Source organism: Lucilia sericata, unplaced genomic scaffold, assembly GCF_015586225.1.
Source record: "Lucilia sericata isolate MDLA Ls3-8-SP2 unplaced genomic scaffold, ASM1558622v1 Contig000624F_arrow, whole genome shotgun sequence".
Lineage (NCBI taxonomy): Eukaryota > Metazoa > Arthropoda > Insecta > Diptera > Calliphoridae > Lucilia > Lucilia sericata.
Genome location: NW_023994630.1, coordinates 100386 through 116858, shown reverse-complemented (window position 1 = coordinate 116858; position 16473 = coordinate 100386). Strand labels below are relative to the sequence as shown.

At 32.6% G+C, this 16473-nt stretch overlaps 1 protein-coding gene across 1 annotated transcript in view; it reads left to right on the top strand.

Moving 5' to 3' along the window:
* Positions 1–11937, top strand: part of LOC119606799 (ras GTPase-activating protein raskol-like) — a 99878-nt gene extending 87941 nt beyond the window's left edge. The window contains exons 3-5 of the mRNA XM_037960394.1: positions 8706–8821; positions 9234–9260; positions 11758–11937. Of these exons, the coding sequence (XP_037816322.1) occupies positions 8706–8821; positions 9234–9260; positions 11758–11937 (323 nt within the window). The remainder of the gene's footprint in view (positions 1–8705; positions 8822–9233; positions 9261–11757) is intronic.
* The last annotated feature ends 4536 nt before the right edge of the window (positions 11938–16473 follow it).

Below are 16473 nucleotides of genomic sequence, written 5' to 3'. Positions count from 1 at the left end.
CAAAGCAAAAATAACAAGAATATTATTAGCATTAGTTATTATAAGTATTACCGTAATAAGCCATTAACCTAAAGTTAATGAAAAACTGGAAGACTTGAGCCATGTCCAAGCTAAACATACATTTCAGACGCTCCCTTTAAACTGACAAAAGAATTAAATCAAAGAAATACAAAAAAAGTCACTTGAAACTATTTTAATTAAATCAAACAAATTTAATATTAACAAAAACATAATAAAAATTTAAATTTAGTTAAATGGTTATTGATAAATTTGATAGCAAACAAAAATTTGCATAAACTTTGTTATTTTTGAAACTGGTTTAAATTTCCTCTTCATTTAATTAATAAGTTTTTTAATTTATTTTTTGTTTTTACTTAAACTTTCAGTTCATTTTTTCCTCTTTGCTTTTGTTGATTTTTTGTTTTTGCTAAAATTTACTTGTAATTTTAAATATGCATAATTTGACCCAGTAGCCCCTGGAGCTAAACAAAAGAATGAACCATAAAAACATCATCATCAGCTGAATAACATGTTACTGCTAAGTGGTAGTTTGCTAGCCATACAGCAAAAACAAAACAAGTGCTTAAAAAGGAATTAAGCAAAAGAAATTAAAAACAATTCGAGTCAGCTATAAATAACGCGAAAAATTTAAAACTTTAAAAGCTTTCCCACAATTTCTTGGCTTAACATTAACTTACGGGTCCATATATTACAGTTCTAAAGTTATTTGCGCTATATGTAGTTCTAGTTCTGTTCTAGTTCTGTTCTAGTTCTGTTCTAGTTCTGTTCTAGTTCTGTTCTAGTTCTGTTCTAGTTCTGTTCTAGTTCTGTTCTAGTTCTGTTCTAGTTCTGTTCTAGTTCTGTTCTAGTTCTGTTCTAGTTCTGTTCTGTTATAGTTCTGTTCTAGTTCTGTTCTAGTTCTGTTCTAGTTCTGTTCTAGTTCTGTTCTAGTTCTGTTCTAGTTCTGTTCTAGTTCTGTTCTAGTCCTGTTCTGTTCTAGTTCTGTTCTAGTTCTGTTCTAGTTCTGTTCTAGTTCTGTTCTAGTTCTGTTCTAGTTCTGTTCTAGTTCTGTTCTAGTTCTGTTCTAGTTCTGTTCTAGTTCTGTTCTAGTTCTGTTCTAGTTCTGTTCTAGTTCTGTTCTAGTTCTGTTTTAGTTCTGTTCTAATTCTGTTCTAATTCTGTTCTAGTTCTGTTCTAGTTCTGTTCTAGTTCTGTTCTAGTTCTGTTCTAGTTCTGTTCTAGTTCTGTTCTAGTTCTGTTCTAGTTCTGTTCTAGTTCTGTTCTAGTTCTGTTCTAGTTCTGTTCTAGTTCTGTTCTAGTTCTGTTCTAGTTCTGTTCTAGTTCTGTTCTAGTTCTGTTCTAGTTCTGTTCTAGTTCTGTTCTAGTTCTGTTCTAGTTCTGTTCTAGTTCTGTTCTAGTTCTGTTCTAGTTCTGTTCTAGTTCTGTTCTAGTTCTGTTCTAGTTCTGTTCTAGTTCTGTTCTAGTTCTGTTCTAGTTCTGTTCTAGTCTGTTCTAGTTCTGTTCTAGTTCTGTTCTAGTTCTGTTCTAGTTCTGTTCTAGTTCTGTTCTAGTTCTGTTCTAGTTCTGTTCTAGTTCTGTTCTAGTTCTGTTCTAGTTCTGTTCTAGTTCTGTTCTAGTTCTGTTCTAGTTCTGTTCTAGTTCTGTTCTAGTTCTGTTCTAGTTCTGTTCTAGTTCTGTTCTAGTTCTGTTCTAGTTCTGTTCTAGTTCTGTTCTAGTTCTGTTCTAGTTCTGTCTAGTTTCTAGTTCTGTTCTAGTTCTGTTCTAGTTCTGTTCTAGTTCTGTTCTAGTTCTGTTCTAGTTCTGTTCTAGTTCTGTTCTAGTTCTGTTCTAGTTCTGTTCTAGTTCTGTTCTAGTTCTGTTCTAGTTCTGTTCTAGTTCTGTTCTAGTTCTGTTCTAGTTCTGTTCTAGTTCTGTTCTAGTTCGTTCTAGTTCTGTTCTATTTCTGTTCTAGTTCGGTTCTAGTTCTGTTCTAGTTCGGTTCTAGTTCTGTTCTAGTTCTGTTCTAGTTCTGTTCTAGTTCTGTTCTAGTTCTGTTCTAGTTCTGTTCTAGTTCTGTTCTAGTTTCTGTTCTAGTTCTGTTCTAGTTCTGTTCTAGTTCTGTTCTAGTTCTGTTCTAGTTCTGTTCTAGTTTCTGTTCTAGTTCTGTTCTAGTTCCGGTTTCTAGTTCTGTTCTAGTTTCTGTGTTCTAGTTTCTGTGTCTAGTTCTGTTCTAGTTCTGTTCTAGTTTCTGTTCTAGTTCTTTTCTAGTTCTGTTCTAGTTCTGTTCTAGTTCTGTTCTAGTTCTGTGCTAGTTTCTGTTCTAGTTCTGTTCTAGTTCTGTTCTAGGTCTGTTCTAGTTCTGTTCTAGTTCTGTTCTAGTTCTGTTCTAGTTCTGTTTCTAGTTCTGTTCTAGTTCTGTTCTAGTTCTGTTCTAGTTCTGTTTCTAGTTCTGTTCTAGTTCTGTTCTAGTTCTGTTCTAGTTGTGTTCTAGTTGTGTTCTAGTTCTGTTCTAGTTGTGTTCAAGTTCTATTCTAGTTCTGTTCTAGTTCTGTTCTAGTTCTGTTCTAGTTCTGTTCTAGTTCTGTTCTAGTTCTGTTCTAGTTCTGTTCTAGTTCTGTTCTAGTTCTGTTCTAGTTCTGTTCTAGTTCTGTTCTAGTTCTGTTCTAGTTCTGTTCTAGTTCTGTTCTAGTTCTATTCTAGTTCTGTTCTAGTTCTGTTCTAGTTCTGTTCTAGTTCTGTTCTAGTTCTGTTCTACTTCTGTTCTACTTCTGTTCTACTTCTGTTCTAGTTCTATTCTAGTTCTGTTCTAGCTGTGTTATAGTTGTGTTCTAGTTGTGTTCCAGTTGTGTTCTAGTTGTGTTCTAGTTGTGTTCTAGTTGTGTTCTAGCTGTGTTCTAGCTGTGTTCTAGTTCTGTTCTAGTTCTGTTCTAGTTCTGTTCTAGTTCCGTTCTAGTTCTGTACTAGATCTGTTCTAGTTCTTTGCTAGTTCTGTTCTAATTCCTTTTTATACATTTCCTCTGATTTTATTTGTTATTGAAAACTTTATTTTAAAATTGTCCAAAAATATCACTTTGACAACTTGTGTGGTGTTGTCCAACGATAGTCTGTCATCGTCCAAAAAAATCTCAAGATGTTATTATTGTTATTTTTTGCCTGTTTGTGGTATATTTTTAATAAACATCCAAAAAACAAATTTGAATAGAAAAAATATTATAAAAAACCTATTGACTATTAGTACAATATAGACTTTAATTAAATTTACAATGAAGCCGACTCCGACAATGACCTCAGGGCTAAAAATAGTTGAAAAGAGTTTCAGAAGAAAAAACTTGTGAAAGAGAAGAAGGGTTGGCTGTGGTCATTTTGGATTTGAAAGGCCAAGTCAAAGTTATGGAAAAATACTAAAGAAATAATACATGTTAACGCATTTTTAATCACAGAGTAATGAAATTGAAAAAGCGGTTAAAGGGAAATACGGTGGTAGGCTGTTGTGTATAGATTTTGAAGGCTTTGAATGTTTTACTCACAAAAAAAACTTAAGTCAAACGTTTTTTATAAAGCTTTGTTTTTAGAACTTTTATTACAATGGATTTTTTCATTAAACAAACTTTATTAAAATGTAATTATTACTTTGACTAGAAAAACCTCCTTCTAATCAGGTCATTTACATGTACAAGTTTTTATTTTTAATAATTTTATTTATTTTCCTTTGAAGGGTATGAGGATTTTTTTTCGAAATAAATATATTTTCTAAGTAGAGTATAGAAGTATAAAACAACAGAAAAAAATAACTTAAAACCATTATTAAATTTGACACATGAGTGCGTTTTTATAGTTCGTTTCCTGTGTTCGTTCTTTTTCTTCAGTTTTGGTTTTTTTTTTGTGTATTGCCAACCATACGAGCACAATAAACACAAATTTCTGTTGTTTTATAAACATTTAGCGCCAGCTTTAGAGTCACCCCTCAAAACCCCCCTCACCCCTAGCAAATAATATGGTAGGGGTTACTTACGAGTATTTGCCTCCAAACTCCATTTAGAATGGAATTTAAAAATTTGATTTTGTTATTTTCACTGGTTTAAAAATAAGATGATGTATTGGATACAAATGAAGTTTTTTTTGTTGTTTTCGTTTGGGTAGAATAAACTTTATAGAAAGTAAAAATCTGTTGATGTGTATTAAATAAAATTAACTTAAACAGAATAAGAACGGCAGGCGAAAATGGTATATAATTTTGGAAGTATTTCTTTCAAATTTCTTAATCAATTATAATAAAATTTCTCTGTAATTTCAAGATCTGTTCCATATTATTCCTAATTTCGATCCACATATATCAAATCTCAGAAAGGATCGTTTCAATTGTAGTTCAGTTCAGTTCTAGTTCTGTTCTAGTTCTGTTCTAGTTCTGTTCTAGTTCTGTTCTAGTTCTGTTCTAGTTCTGTTCTAGTTCTGTTTTAGTTCTGTTCTAGTTCTGTTCTAGTTCTGTTCTAGTTCTATTCTAGTTCTATTCTAGTTCTGTTCTAGTTCTGTTCTAGTTCTGTTCTAGTTCTGTTCTAGTTCTGTTCTAGTTCTGTTCTAGTTCTGTTCTAGTTCTGTTCTAGTTCTGTTCTAGTTCTGTTCTAGTTCTGTTCTAGTTCAGTTCTAGTTCAGTTCTAGTTCAGTTCTAGTTCTGTTCTAGTTCTGTTCTAGTTCTGTTCTAGTTCAGTTCTAGTTCAGTTCTAGTTCAGTTCTAGTTCTGTTCTAGTTCTGTTCTAGTTCTGTTCTAGTTCTGTTCTAGTTCTGTTCTAGTTCTGTTCTAGTTCTGTTCTAGTTCTGTTCTAGTTCTGTTCTAGTTCTGTTCTAGTTCTGTTCTAGTTCTGTTCTAGTTCTGTTCTAGTTCTGTTCTAGTTCTGTTCTAGTTCTGTTCTAGTTCTGTTCTAGTTCTGTTCTAGTTCTGTTCTAGTTCTAGTTCTGTTCTAGTTCTGTTCTAGTTCTGTTCTAGTTCTGTTCTAGTTCTGTTCTAGTTCTGTTCTAGTTCTGTTCTAGTTCTGTTCTAGTTCTGTTCTAGTTCTAGTAGTTCTAGTTCAGTTCTAGTTCAGTTCTAGTTCAGTTCTAGTTCAGTTCTAGTTCAGTTCTAGTTCAGTTCTAGTTCAGTTCTAGTTCAGTTCTAGTTCAGTTCTAGTTCAGTTCTAGTTCAGTTCTAGTTCAGTTCTAGTTCAGTTCTAGTTCAGTTCTAGTTCAGTTCTAGTTCAGTTCTAGTTCAGTTCTAGTTCAGTTCTAGTTCAGTTCTAGTTCAGTTCTAGTTCTAGTCAGTTCTAGTTCAGTTCTAGTTCAGTTCTAGTTCAGTTCTAGTTCAGTTCTAGTTCAGTTCTAGTTCAGTTCTAGTTCAGTTCTAGTTCAGTTCTAGTTCAGTTCTAGTTCAGTTCTAGTTCAGTTCTAGTTCAGTTCTAGTTCAGTTCTAGTTCAGTTCTAGTTCAGTTCTAGTTCAGTTCTAGTTCAGTTCTAGTTCAGTTCTAGTTCAGTTCTAGTTCAGTTCTAGTTCAGTTCTAGTTCAGTTCTAGTTCAGTTCTAGTTCAGTTCTAGTTCAGTTCTAGTTCAGTTCTAGTTCAGTTCTAGTTCAGTTCTAGTTCAGTTCTAGTTCAGTTCTAGTTCAGTTCTAGTTCAGTTCTAGTTCAGTTCTAGTTCAGTTCTAGTTCAGTTCTAGTTCAGTTCTAGTTCAGTTCTAGTTCAGTTCTAGTTCAGTTCTAGTTCAGTTCTAGTTCAGTTCTAGTTCAGTTCTAGTTCAGTTCTAGTTCAGTTCTAGTTCAGTTCTAGTTCAGTTCTAGTTCAGTTCTAGTTCAGTTCTAGTTCAGTTCTAGTTCAGTTCTAGTTCAGTTCTAGTTCAGTTCTAGTTCAGTTCTAGTTCAGTTCTAGTTCAGTTCTAGTTCAGTTCTAGTTCAGTTCTAGTTCAGTTCTAGTTCAGTTCTAGTTCAGTTCTAGTTCAGTTCTAGTTCAGTTCTAGTTCAGTTCTAGTTCAGTTCTAGTTCAGTTCTAGTTCAGTTCTAGTTCAGTTCTAGTTCAGTTCTAGTTCAGTTCTAGTTCAGTTCTAGTTCAGTTCTAGTTCAGTTCTAGTTCAGTTCTAGTTCAGTTCTAGTTCAGTTCTAGTTCAGTTCTCGTTCAGTTCTAGTTCAGTTCTAGTTCAGTTCTAGTTCAGTTCTAGTTCAGTTCTAGTTCAGTTCTAGTTCTGTTTTAGTTCTGTTCGAGTTCTATTCTAGTTCTGTTCTAGTTCTGTTCTAATTCTGTTCTAGTTCTGTTCTTCCTACTTTTTACTCGTTTCTTCGCCAGTCGCTTTCATTATAATTCCCGTGTTCTATAAATATTTGCATTTTATCGCTGCTGCTGTTTATTTAGGCAATGTAAACCAACAACGATTGGTACCTATAAAACTGAAATTTATATGTCAATATGTGAATATAAAGATAAACATTGTGTACCAACAGTTTGTTTAAAAAATGAAAATTTCAAATTGATTTTGAGGCAATATTTATTCAATAATTTTATGATTCTCTATAGTTTTTTCCATCACAAGAAATATTAAGATAAATATGGGAAATATTCATGAAAGAATGGGATTACAGTGACAGACAAGATATGAAAAAAAGGGTTAAGTAATAGTTTTGCTAACGAATTGTTTAAAGACAGATAAGGTACAATTTTGATTGACAATTTTTATTTTTGAATAAAAGTTTTTAAAATGTTTGAGTTTGTTCTCGGTTGCTTCATAGTTTTACCCTCTACTGTAATTAATGTTTAATATTGTATATAATTAGCATGTTTCTTCTGCTTTTGTTGAATAATAATTTATTTCATATGTTTGTTTTTGTTATTATGTATTTCTTTAAAACAAAACACCAAAAAGCCGCAAAATAATACAACAATTTAAAAGAATTTATTTAAAAGACATAAAACACCTGTTGATAATGATATTTTTGGTAAAATGATTAATTTAGTTTTGTAAAAAAAGAGTAAAATAACTATTAAATAAACAAAAACAAACAATTTTAAATATTTTCAACAAAAAGCTCTAAAGAACTGAAAACAAATACTGATAATTAAACCAAAAGGGTCAGACAAAGTGTCAAAACAAATTTTAAAGAATTTTAACAAATTGTTGGAAATTTTATGTTTTTAGCTTGTTTAATCTATAATATTTAAATATAATGTTATTTCTACAATTAATTTTTTAGTAATAGTTAGTTGTCATTTGTTAAAAATTGCCAATTATTGCCTTTTTTAAATAGTGTTGCCAATTTGTTATTGTTTTCTATAGAATTTTATATTTATGAAATATTTTCAATGGCAATGACTTTTAAATTGTTTAATGATTTATGTTTACTAATTATTTTAATAACAAATATAGCAAACGAAAATATTTTTAGCGCGCGTTTTATTAATAACAAATTATTACTTAGGGGTTTTGGGTTTGCGAGAAGTGAACATTTTTAAAGGAATTTTGTGGATTTTATTATGTTCTAGTTCTGTTCTAGTTCTGTTTTAGTTCTATTCTAGTTCTGTTCTAGTTCTGTTCTAGTTCTGTTCTAGTTCTGTTCTAGTTCTGTTCTAGTTCTGTTCTAGTTCTGTTCTGTTCTAGTTCTGTTCTAGTTCTGTTCTAGTTCTGTTCTAGTTCTGTTCTAGTTCTGTTCTAGTTCTGTTCTAGTTCTGTTCTAGTTCTGTTCTAGTTCTGTTCTAGTTCTGTTCTAGTTCTGTTCTAGTTCTGTTCTAGTTCTGTTCTAGTTCTGTTCTAGTTCTGTTCTAGTTCTGTTCTAGTTCTGTTCTAGTTCTGTTCTAGTTCTGTTCTAGTTCTGTTCTAGTTCTGTTCTAGTTCTGTTCTAGTTCTGTTCTAGTTCTGTTCTAGTTCTGTTCTAGTTCTGTTCTAGTTCTGTTCTAGTTCTGTTCTGTCTAGTTCTGTTCTAGTTCTGTTCTAGTTCTGTTCTAGTTCTGTTCTAGTTCTGTTCTAGTTCTGTTCTAGTTCTTTTCTAGTTCTGTTCTAGTTCTGTTCTAGTTCAGTTCTAGTTCTAGTTCTATTTCAGTTCTAGTTAAGTCTATTTCAGTTCTAGCTCAGTTCTAGTTCAGTTCTAGTTTAGTTATGTTCTAGTTCAGTTCTAGAGTAGTTCGATTTCAGTTCTAGTTCAGTTGTCGTTCAGTTCTAGTTCAGTTCTAGTTCAGTTCTAGTTCAGTTCTAGTTCAGTTCTAGTTCAGTGCTAGTTCAATTCTATTTCAGCTCTAGTTTAGTTTTTGTTTAGTTCTTGTTCTTGTGATATATAAAAACATTTCAATATTTTAATAGTAACAGTTTTGAAAAACTTTGAATCACTTCTTATTTGGTTACCCTGTCTCTCAACCACTTAAATACTAAAGAATTTCCCCTCACTTATCTCTAACTATTCCCACTAAAAGTTAATTTTGTAGGCAAAACTGTACTCAAAAGCAAATTCAACAATACCCTGCATTTAGTTAATTCAACAACCGTGAATATTTTCACCATATGTTGGCTGCAAATTCTACCTCATATGGTGATTGTCTTAGCTAATATTGCAACCTTATTAATGAACACAAATAACAGCAGATGGCGTTTTGCTGTTTTAAACAGGGTTACACAAATATGACTTAAATCTCTTATTTGTTATAACAACAATTTTTGTTATATGTTACTAATTTATTTAATTTTTCTTTCTTATTTTTTCCAGAAACCGAAGGTGAATTAACGCGTAAACAAAAAATCACATTACCCTGGGGTCCACTGTACTGTGTACTGCAGCAAGATGAACAATCATTTACCGCATATTGCAGTGAAGAAATATCGGTGAGTTTTTTATGCTTTTAACAAAATTTTGTATATTCCTTTATAAAATTTAATAAAACTAATGTAAATTGTAATTAACAGCTAAATTTTTAAATAATAACAAACACTTAATAATATCATATTCTTGATAAATTTCTTTTTCTCTCTTTCCCTTCTTCTATTTCTAATTGTTAAAAAACTTACACCGTAAACACTCACTCATTTTACACTCACCTTACTCCGTTTAACTTAAATCACTTATCTTCACATACACTGAACAAAATATTTGAACTTTTTTCTGTTTACACATTGATACACTGTTATTTTGATTTTAAAATAATCTTGCATACTTAATTAATTGGATTTAAACTGTTGAATATATAACACCACGCTAATGTAATTGCTAAACTTGTGTAAAATCTTTAATAATTAGATATTCTCGGCCACGCCTAAAAAGGAGGTGGGTAGTAAAATATTTATTAGTAAAATATTTCTTTTATGATTTCAAATTAAGTTTATAATTTCTTTCTCATTTTATTAAAGTTTTAATTTTGAGTTTAATTTTATTTAAAACCAAAAGTTATCTTCATATAAAACAATTATTAGAATTGTTATAGTAATAAAACGATTCAATATTTTTGGAATTGAATAATGCATTTACTGGAAAAATCTGAACAAATCGGTCAGTTGGCATGGGTCATAGAGGTCCCTCTATTAGGGTTAATCAACAAAAGGAAAGATATTTTAGATTTGCACACCAATATTGTGTTCCCTAAATGGCATTTGATTTGATATATCGCCACAGGTATTGTTATGAAGAGCTAGAATGGGAGCTATTAGTCCATGAACATTGTCTGAGACCAAGCATGATCCATCATGACAACGCTCGGCCATGTTGCAATACCTGTTTTTATCACCTGCCTTATAATCCAGACGTTAGGAAGTTTTGCCTCTACTGCCTTAGATTACGTTTCACAGACTGCTTACTGCCAGGAGTAAGCTTTACTTGGGTCCTATGGGTCCCTTTATATTGTCTGTAAAGAAATGTAAAGAATAAGGATTATGGAGATAGTCTATACAAAGTTATTAAAGAAGACAGAAGTAGACAGCGATGAAATTAACATTCTAATTGTTAGAATGCTATAAGTCATGTAAACTAGGTTCACACCCATGTTGACGAACTTAGGAATGCAAGAATTCGTTCCAATTGAACATCTGACAGATCAGATTGATTAGAGAAATGTGACAACCCCAGCGTTTGTTAGCGAATGGTTTCTAGGACCGGGCAGTTACTGTCTTTCGACTTCTACTTGCTTCGATCCCCTCGGGGATAAGCATCATTTTATACAGAGTGTCCGAAATTGGCTTGAATAGGTCATAGTCTCAATAGATATACAGTTCTTTAGGTGCAGAATCCATCTTTTTACAGAAAAATGGAAAAAGGCTTTAAGGCCACTATTGGAAAATGAAGATGGGAAAACAAGTATAAAATGATCTATTTAGAATAACATTACTTCCTAAATATTTGGATCACATTTCGACAAAAGAAAAAGTGTTTCAGCATTTCGCTCTCCTCGACTAAAACCTGTTTGAATACCCTTATTCCTCCTCTCGTTGGTATCACTGCATAGTATTTTTGTGGTTCTTGCCATTATACGAAGTGGCCGTATGTGATTTTTTCTCCCATTGCTCTAACGATCGTTCATTTGACTCAGTTTGTCAAAAGAACGATAGTAAATATTCATAGAAAGTCATTGATAATGTTGAACCAGCGATGATAGCCGTTAGATTTTTCATTCACCTTGAAGACTTGTCCGATTTTTTACATATCTTTCATACAAATTTTGGGATTTTGGGAGGGAATTGTAAAATATACTGTAATCGTTCAATACCACGAACCACGGATTACAGATGCTATAAGGTCTTTCATGGCCGATCTTTTCCATATCTTTTATACAAATTTGGGGTTTTTCGACGCCATAGAAACTAATAGGACAATAATCGCTGAAGGTTGCACTAAGTATCTAACATAAAAATATCCGACAAACTGAGCCGAGCTGACTCAGATATTGAGAAAAACTGAGATTTTTCATTTGACTCACTATGATTTCCTGAAGCATCTTCTTTAACGTCCTTCTCTGAGCTCCGGAATAGCGTTTTTTAGTTATAAGTAGTTTTGCTATGTTATCACTCACCTGCTACACTTCGTCCTGTTTGACATTTGGTATGATGGTGTTGTTATTATCATCTGAGGATTCAGTCTAAGGTAGCTTGTAGTTCTCTCCAAGTACATCCTTCTCATTCATCCCTACAATTTTGTCAATGGTCAAGTTACCCATTTGCGTAGTTGTCTTTTGCTTACGATTATAGTACGACACATGACTCGCGATCCGATCAACATTTGCCGATGGTTTTGGATTATTTAGGCTCTGTACCGTAACTTTAATGTTGTTATTTTTACTTACCATATTTGGCTTTTTTAGGAGTTCTTGGTCCGCGTAGAATATAAGATTCCCAGGTCGTGAGCAATCTGTCCTCCCTCAGCATAAGTGAAATGATAACTTGGGAAAACAGATTGTCCATCAGCACCCCTTATACGCTCCCAAGAACTGAGCTTGGTACAAGAAACTGGAAAACTTCCGTGAGATGCATATATTATGGAATAAGGATTATTACCCACAAACACTTAAATACCCCCTAAACCTAATTCCTCCTCTTGATGCAATATTCTCGCGCTAGTAGGAGATAATAGAGATATTATAAAATATAGATTTGTTTCGAGTAGGTTAATGTGGATCTATAGGTTTTTAGTTTCAAATTTACTTTTCTTTTTATGATTTTATTTTTGTAAAAATTTCATTAATTTTCGATTTCTTAACTTATTTTTTTGAGATAAATAATTAATTAATTTTACTATTTTTCTTATTCCCTTCTTCTTTCAACATAACATTTTCTAGTTAACCGATATTATGTGTAATGAATATCCCCGCGTACGTTTAGATCGTATTCGTCGTCCCAATAAAATAGTTTGGGATGGACCACCAACACTACAAGAGGAAGAAGAAGATTCCGAAGATACCTGCCCCATGGATATAGCATTAAATACAACATTATATAGTGATTTAGGTAAGTCCTAATTTTTATATATTTTTTTAAGAAAATTTTATAAAAAACAAATTGAAAATGCAACAATAATATTATAAAACAAGTTAGAGTGCTATATTCGGCTGACCCGAATCTTAAATACCCTCCACCAGCTACTTTTATATTAATACTTTTCTAATTGATCAAATATTTGTAGAAATAAGTTTTCTCATATCTTAAATAGAAAAATCCCTAGATTCAAACAGCTCAAATCTATTACAATTCCAAGATTTATTGAACATTACCAACGCTTGGCGATTTTTATTGATTTGCATGTATGCATGTGTGTGAAAGATTTAAGGATTTTCAAAATACATATATATATATAATTTTGTTCTACACAAATTGATAATGCAACTAGTTAAATACGGTTTTAGGGGCAGGACCTAGTATGGGAGATATGACCAATTATAGACCGATCGTAAAAAATTCTTTAAGCAAAACTTCTGGACATGAAAGCTATATTTGAGTAAAATTCTGTATCTATATCGTAATCTAGTAATAAGTAATGTGTGTTATGAACCGATCGTTCAAAAATCTTGAAATAGAATTTTTGTATCAATAGCTTTATTTGGTAATGAGTAATGTGCATTTAGGAAATTTTCGAAAAAGGACCTTGTATGGGAGCTATGACCAATTGTGTATATAAAAACAAAATTTCAAATTTCTGTATCTATATCATTATTTGGTAATGAATATTGTACAATTAAGTAATTTTCTGGAGGGGGCCTAGTATGAGAGCTATGACCAAGTATGGACCGATCGTAAAACAATTTTATAGTGTAATTTATGTATATAAGAGCAATATTTGTGCTAAATGTATGGATATCAATATTTTGTAATGAGTTATGTGCGTTTATGTGATTTTCGGGAGGGAACCTTGCATGGGAGCTATGACCAAGGATGGACCGATAGGAATATTTCTGTGCATATGAGCAATACTTGTACCAAAATTTATATAGATATCCTAATTTAGTAATGAGTTATGCGCGTTTAAGTGATTTTCGGGAAGGGACCTTGTATGGGAGCTATGACCAATTATGGACCGATCGGAAAAAAATTTCACAGTAATATTTCTGTATGTGAGAGTAATACATGTACCAAATTTTATATGGATATCTTAATTTTGTAATAAGTTATGCGCGTTTAAGTGATTTTAGGGATGGGACCTTGTATGGGAGCTATGACCAATAATGGACCTATCGGAAAAAATTTTCACAATAATATTTCTGTGCAAATGAGTAATACTTGTACCAAATTTTATATGGATGTCTTATGTTAGTAATGAGTTATGCGCGTTTAAGTGATTTTCGGGAGGGGACCTTGTATGGGAGCTATGACCAATTATGGACCGATGGAAAAAAAATTTCACAGTAATACTTCTGTATGTGAGGGCAATACTTGTACCAAATTTTATATAGATAACTTGATTTAGAAATTAATTATTTGCGTTTAAGTTATTTTCGGGAAGGGACCTTGTATGGGAGCTATGTCCAATTATGGACCGATCCAGAAAATTTTTTCTCTGAATGAATTCTATTGACATAAGATTTTAATTGGTAAAATTTTGTAAAGATTTCGACATTGTGACGGAAGTTATTAACAAAAATAGCATTTTCCGGGAATATGTACTTTTGTATGGGAGGTATATGAAATTGTGCAGGAGTCAAGTTCTTGTGTAGAAACGAATGTATGCTGATTTTCATGGAATTATCTTTCATAGTTTTCGAGAAAATTACATCAGAATGTGTAAAAAATGCTTATTTTTTTCGAGGTTGTTTCAAATTTTGATTCATAATTTTTCCCGGTGTAAACCGATTTTGCTCATTTTCAATACCAAACTGCCTAGGACAATAATAAATATTTTGGGTGAATTTCGTTAATTTTTATTGCTTCGTGTTAACGTGAGAATGTTTTATACAGACAGACAGACAGACAGACGGACGGACGGGCGGACATAGCTAAATCGACTCAGAATTTCATAAGGTCCAAGAATATATATACTTTGTTGGGTCTCAGATGAATATTTCTTGGTGTTACACACGGAATGACAAAGTTATATATACCCTCTATCACCACTGATGGTGGTGGAGGGTATAAACAAACATATAACGATGAAAAGGAAACATCTGGAAATCTTGAATATAACTGCCCCCTTGTCATCTTTTCATTCCTAATTCATATCGTAAACCTCTGGTAACTTTGTTTAAATCTAAAAATTTTAACTACCAAATACTTGCCATTTTGTACCTCACACTTTTCTCTTAATTTCCATTCGTTCCCCTAACTATTTTTCATTATTATTTTATTTTTTTTTAATTCTGCTTTTCACCCTGTCACACACGTTTCTTTGGTTGTCTCTTTGTTGAAAATGTCTGTCTTAACTTAATTTCACTATTTTTGCTAAAATGCTTACAATGCAGTTTTGCAAATTTTTCTTTTTATTTTTACAAGTTTACTGTAACCATTATAATTTTATTTCTTTAAACACGTCTCAAACGAAAACATACAATCATTATATTAGCCCGTTTTACCACAAAACCCCCTCTTCACTAGTTGGACAACGCAAGTAACTGGTGATATGCATATTCTGTTGCGATTTGTCTTTACTATTATCGCTTTTCTGCCACTAGACCTAATGGCGTTGCTTGTTGGTATTTTGTTAAACTAGTGGTTGAATATATATTTTTGTGGGTATTAGTGTATTTTGCATAAGAAACGAATAATCGGATATTTGGTATCCAATTTCGATATCTTATTTCAGATTCAAGTTCAGTACTAGTGCTGCTCTAATTCACAGCTAGTTCTGTTCTAGTTCTGTTTTAGTTCTGTTCTAGTTCTGTTCTATTTCTGTTCTAGTTCTGTTCTAGTTCTGTTCTAGTTCTGTTCTAGTTCTGTTCTAGTTCTGTTCTAGTTCTGTTCTAGTTCTGTTCTAGTTCTGTTCTAGTTCTGTTCTAGTTTTATTCTAGTTCTGTTCTAGTTCTGTTCTAGTTCTGTTCTAGTTCTGTTCTACTTCTGTTCTAGTTCTGTTCTAGTTCTGTTCTAGTTCTGTTCTAGTTCTGTTCTAGTTCTGTTCTAGTTCTGTTCTAGTTCTGTTCTAGTTCTGTTCTAGTTCTGTTCTAGTTCTGTTCTAGTTCTGTTCTAGTTCTGTTCTAGTTCTGTTCTAGTTCTGTTCTGTTCTAGTTCTGTTCTAGTTCTGTTCTAGTTCTGTTCTGTTCTAGTTCTGTTCTAGTTCTGTTCTGTTCTAGTTCTGTTCTAGTTCTGTTCTAGTTCTGTTCTAGTTCTGTTCTAGTTCTGTTCTAGTTCTGTTCTAGTTCTGTTCTAGTTCTGTTCTAGTTCTGTTCTAGTTCTGTTCTGTTCTAGTTCTGTTCTAGTTCTGTTCTAGTTCTGTTCTAGTTCTGTTCTAGTTCTGTTCTGTTCTGTTCTGTTCTGTTCTAGTTCTGTTCTAGTTTCTGTTCTAGTTCTGTTCTAGTTCTGTTCTAGTTCTGTTCTAGTTCTGTTCAGTTCTGTTCTAGTTCTGTTCTAGTTCTGTTCTAGTTCTGTTCTAGTTCTGTTCTAGTTCTGTTCTAGTTCTGTTCTAGTTCTGTTCTAGTTCTGTTCTAGTTCTGTTCTAGTTCTGTTCTAGTTCTGTTCTAGTTCTGTTCTAGTTCTGTTCTAGTTCTGTTCTAGTTCTGTTCTAGTTCTGTTCTAGTTCTGTTCTAGTTCTGTTCTAGTTCTGTTCTAGTTCTGTTCTAGTTCTGTTCTAGTTCTGTTCTAGTTCTGTTCTAGTTCTGTTCTAGTTCTGTCTAGTTCTGTTCTAGTTCTGTTCTAGTTCTGTTCTAGTTCTGTTCTAGTTCTGTTCTAGTCCTGTTCTAGTTCTGTTCTAGTTCTGTTTTAGTTTTGTTCTAGTTCTGTTCTAGTTCTGTTCTAGTCCTGTTCTAGTTCTGTTCTAGTTCTGTTCTAGTTCTGTTCGAGTTTTAGCTCTGTTCTAGTTTTAGTTCTGTTCTAGTTCTGTTCTAATTCTGTTCTAGTTCTGTTCTGGTTCTGTTCTAGTTCTGTTCTAATTCTGTTCTAGTTCTGTTCTAGTTCTGTTCTAGTTCTGTTCTAGTTCTGTTCTAGTTCTGTTCTAGTTCTGTTCTAGTTCTGTTCTAGTTCTGTTCTAGTTCTGTTCTAGTTCTGTTCTAGTTCTGTTCTAGTTCTGTTCTAGTTCTGTTCTAGTTCTGTTCTAGTTCTGTCCTAGTTCTGTTCTAGTTCTGTTCCAGTTCTGTTCTAGTTCTGTTCTAGTTCTGTTCTAGTTCTGTTCTAGTTCTGTTCTAGTTCTGTTCTAGTTCTGTTCTAGTTCTGTTCTAGTTCTGTTCTAGTTCTGTTCTAGTTCTGTTCTAGTTCTGTTCTAATTCTGTTCTAGTTCTGTTCTAGTTCTGTTCTAGTTCTGTTCTAGTTCTGTTCTAGTTCTGTTCTAGTTCTGTTCTAGTTCTGTTCTAGTTCTGTTCTAGTTCTGTTCTAGTTCTGTTCTAGTTCTGTTCTAGTTCTGTTCTAGTTCTGTTCTAGTT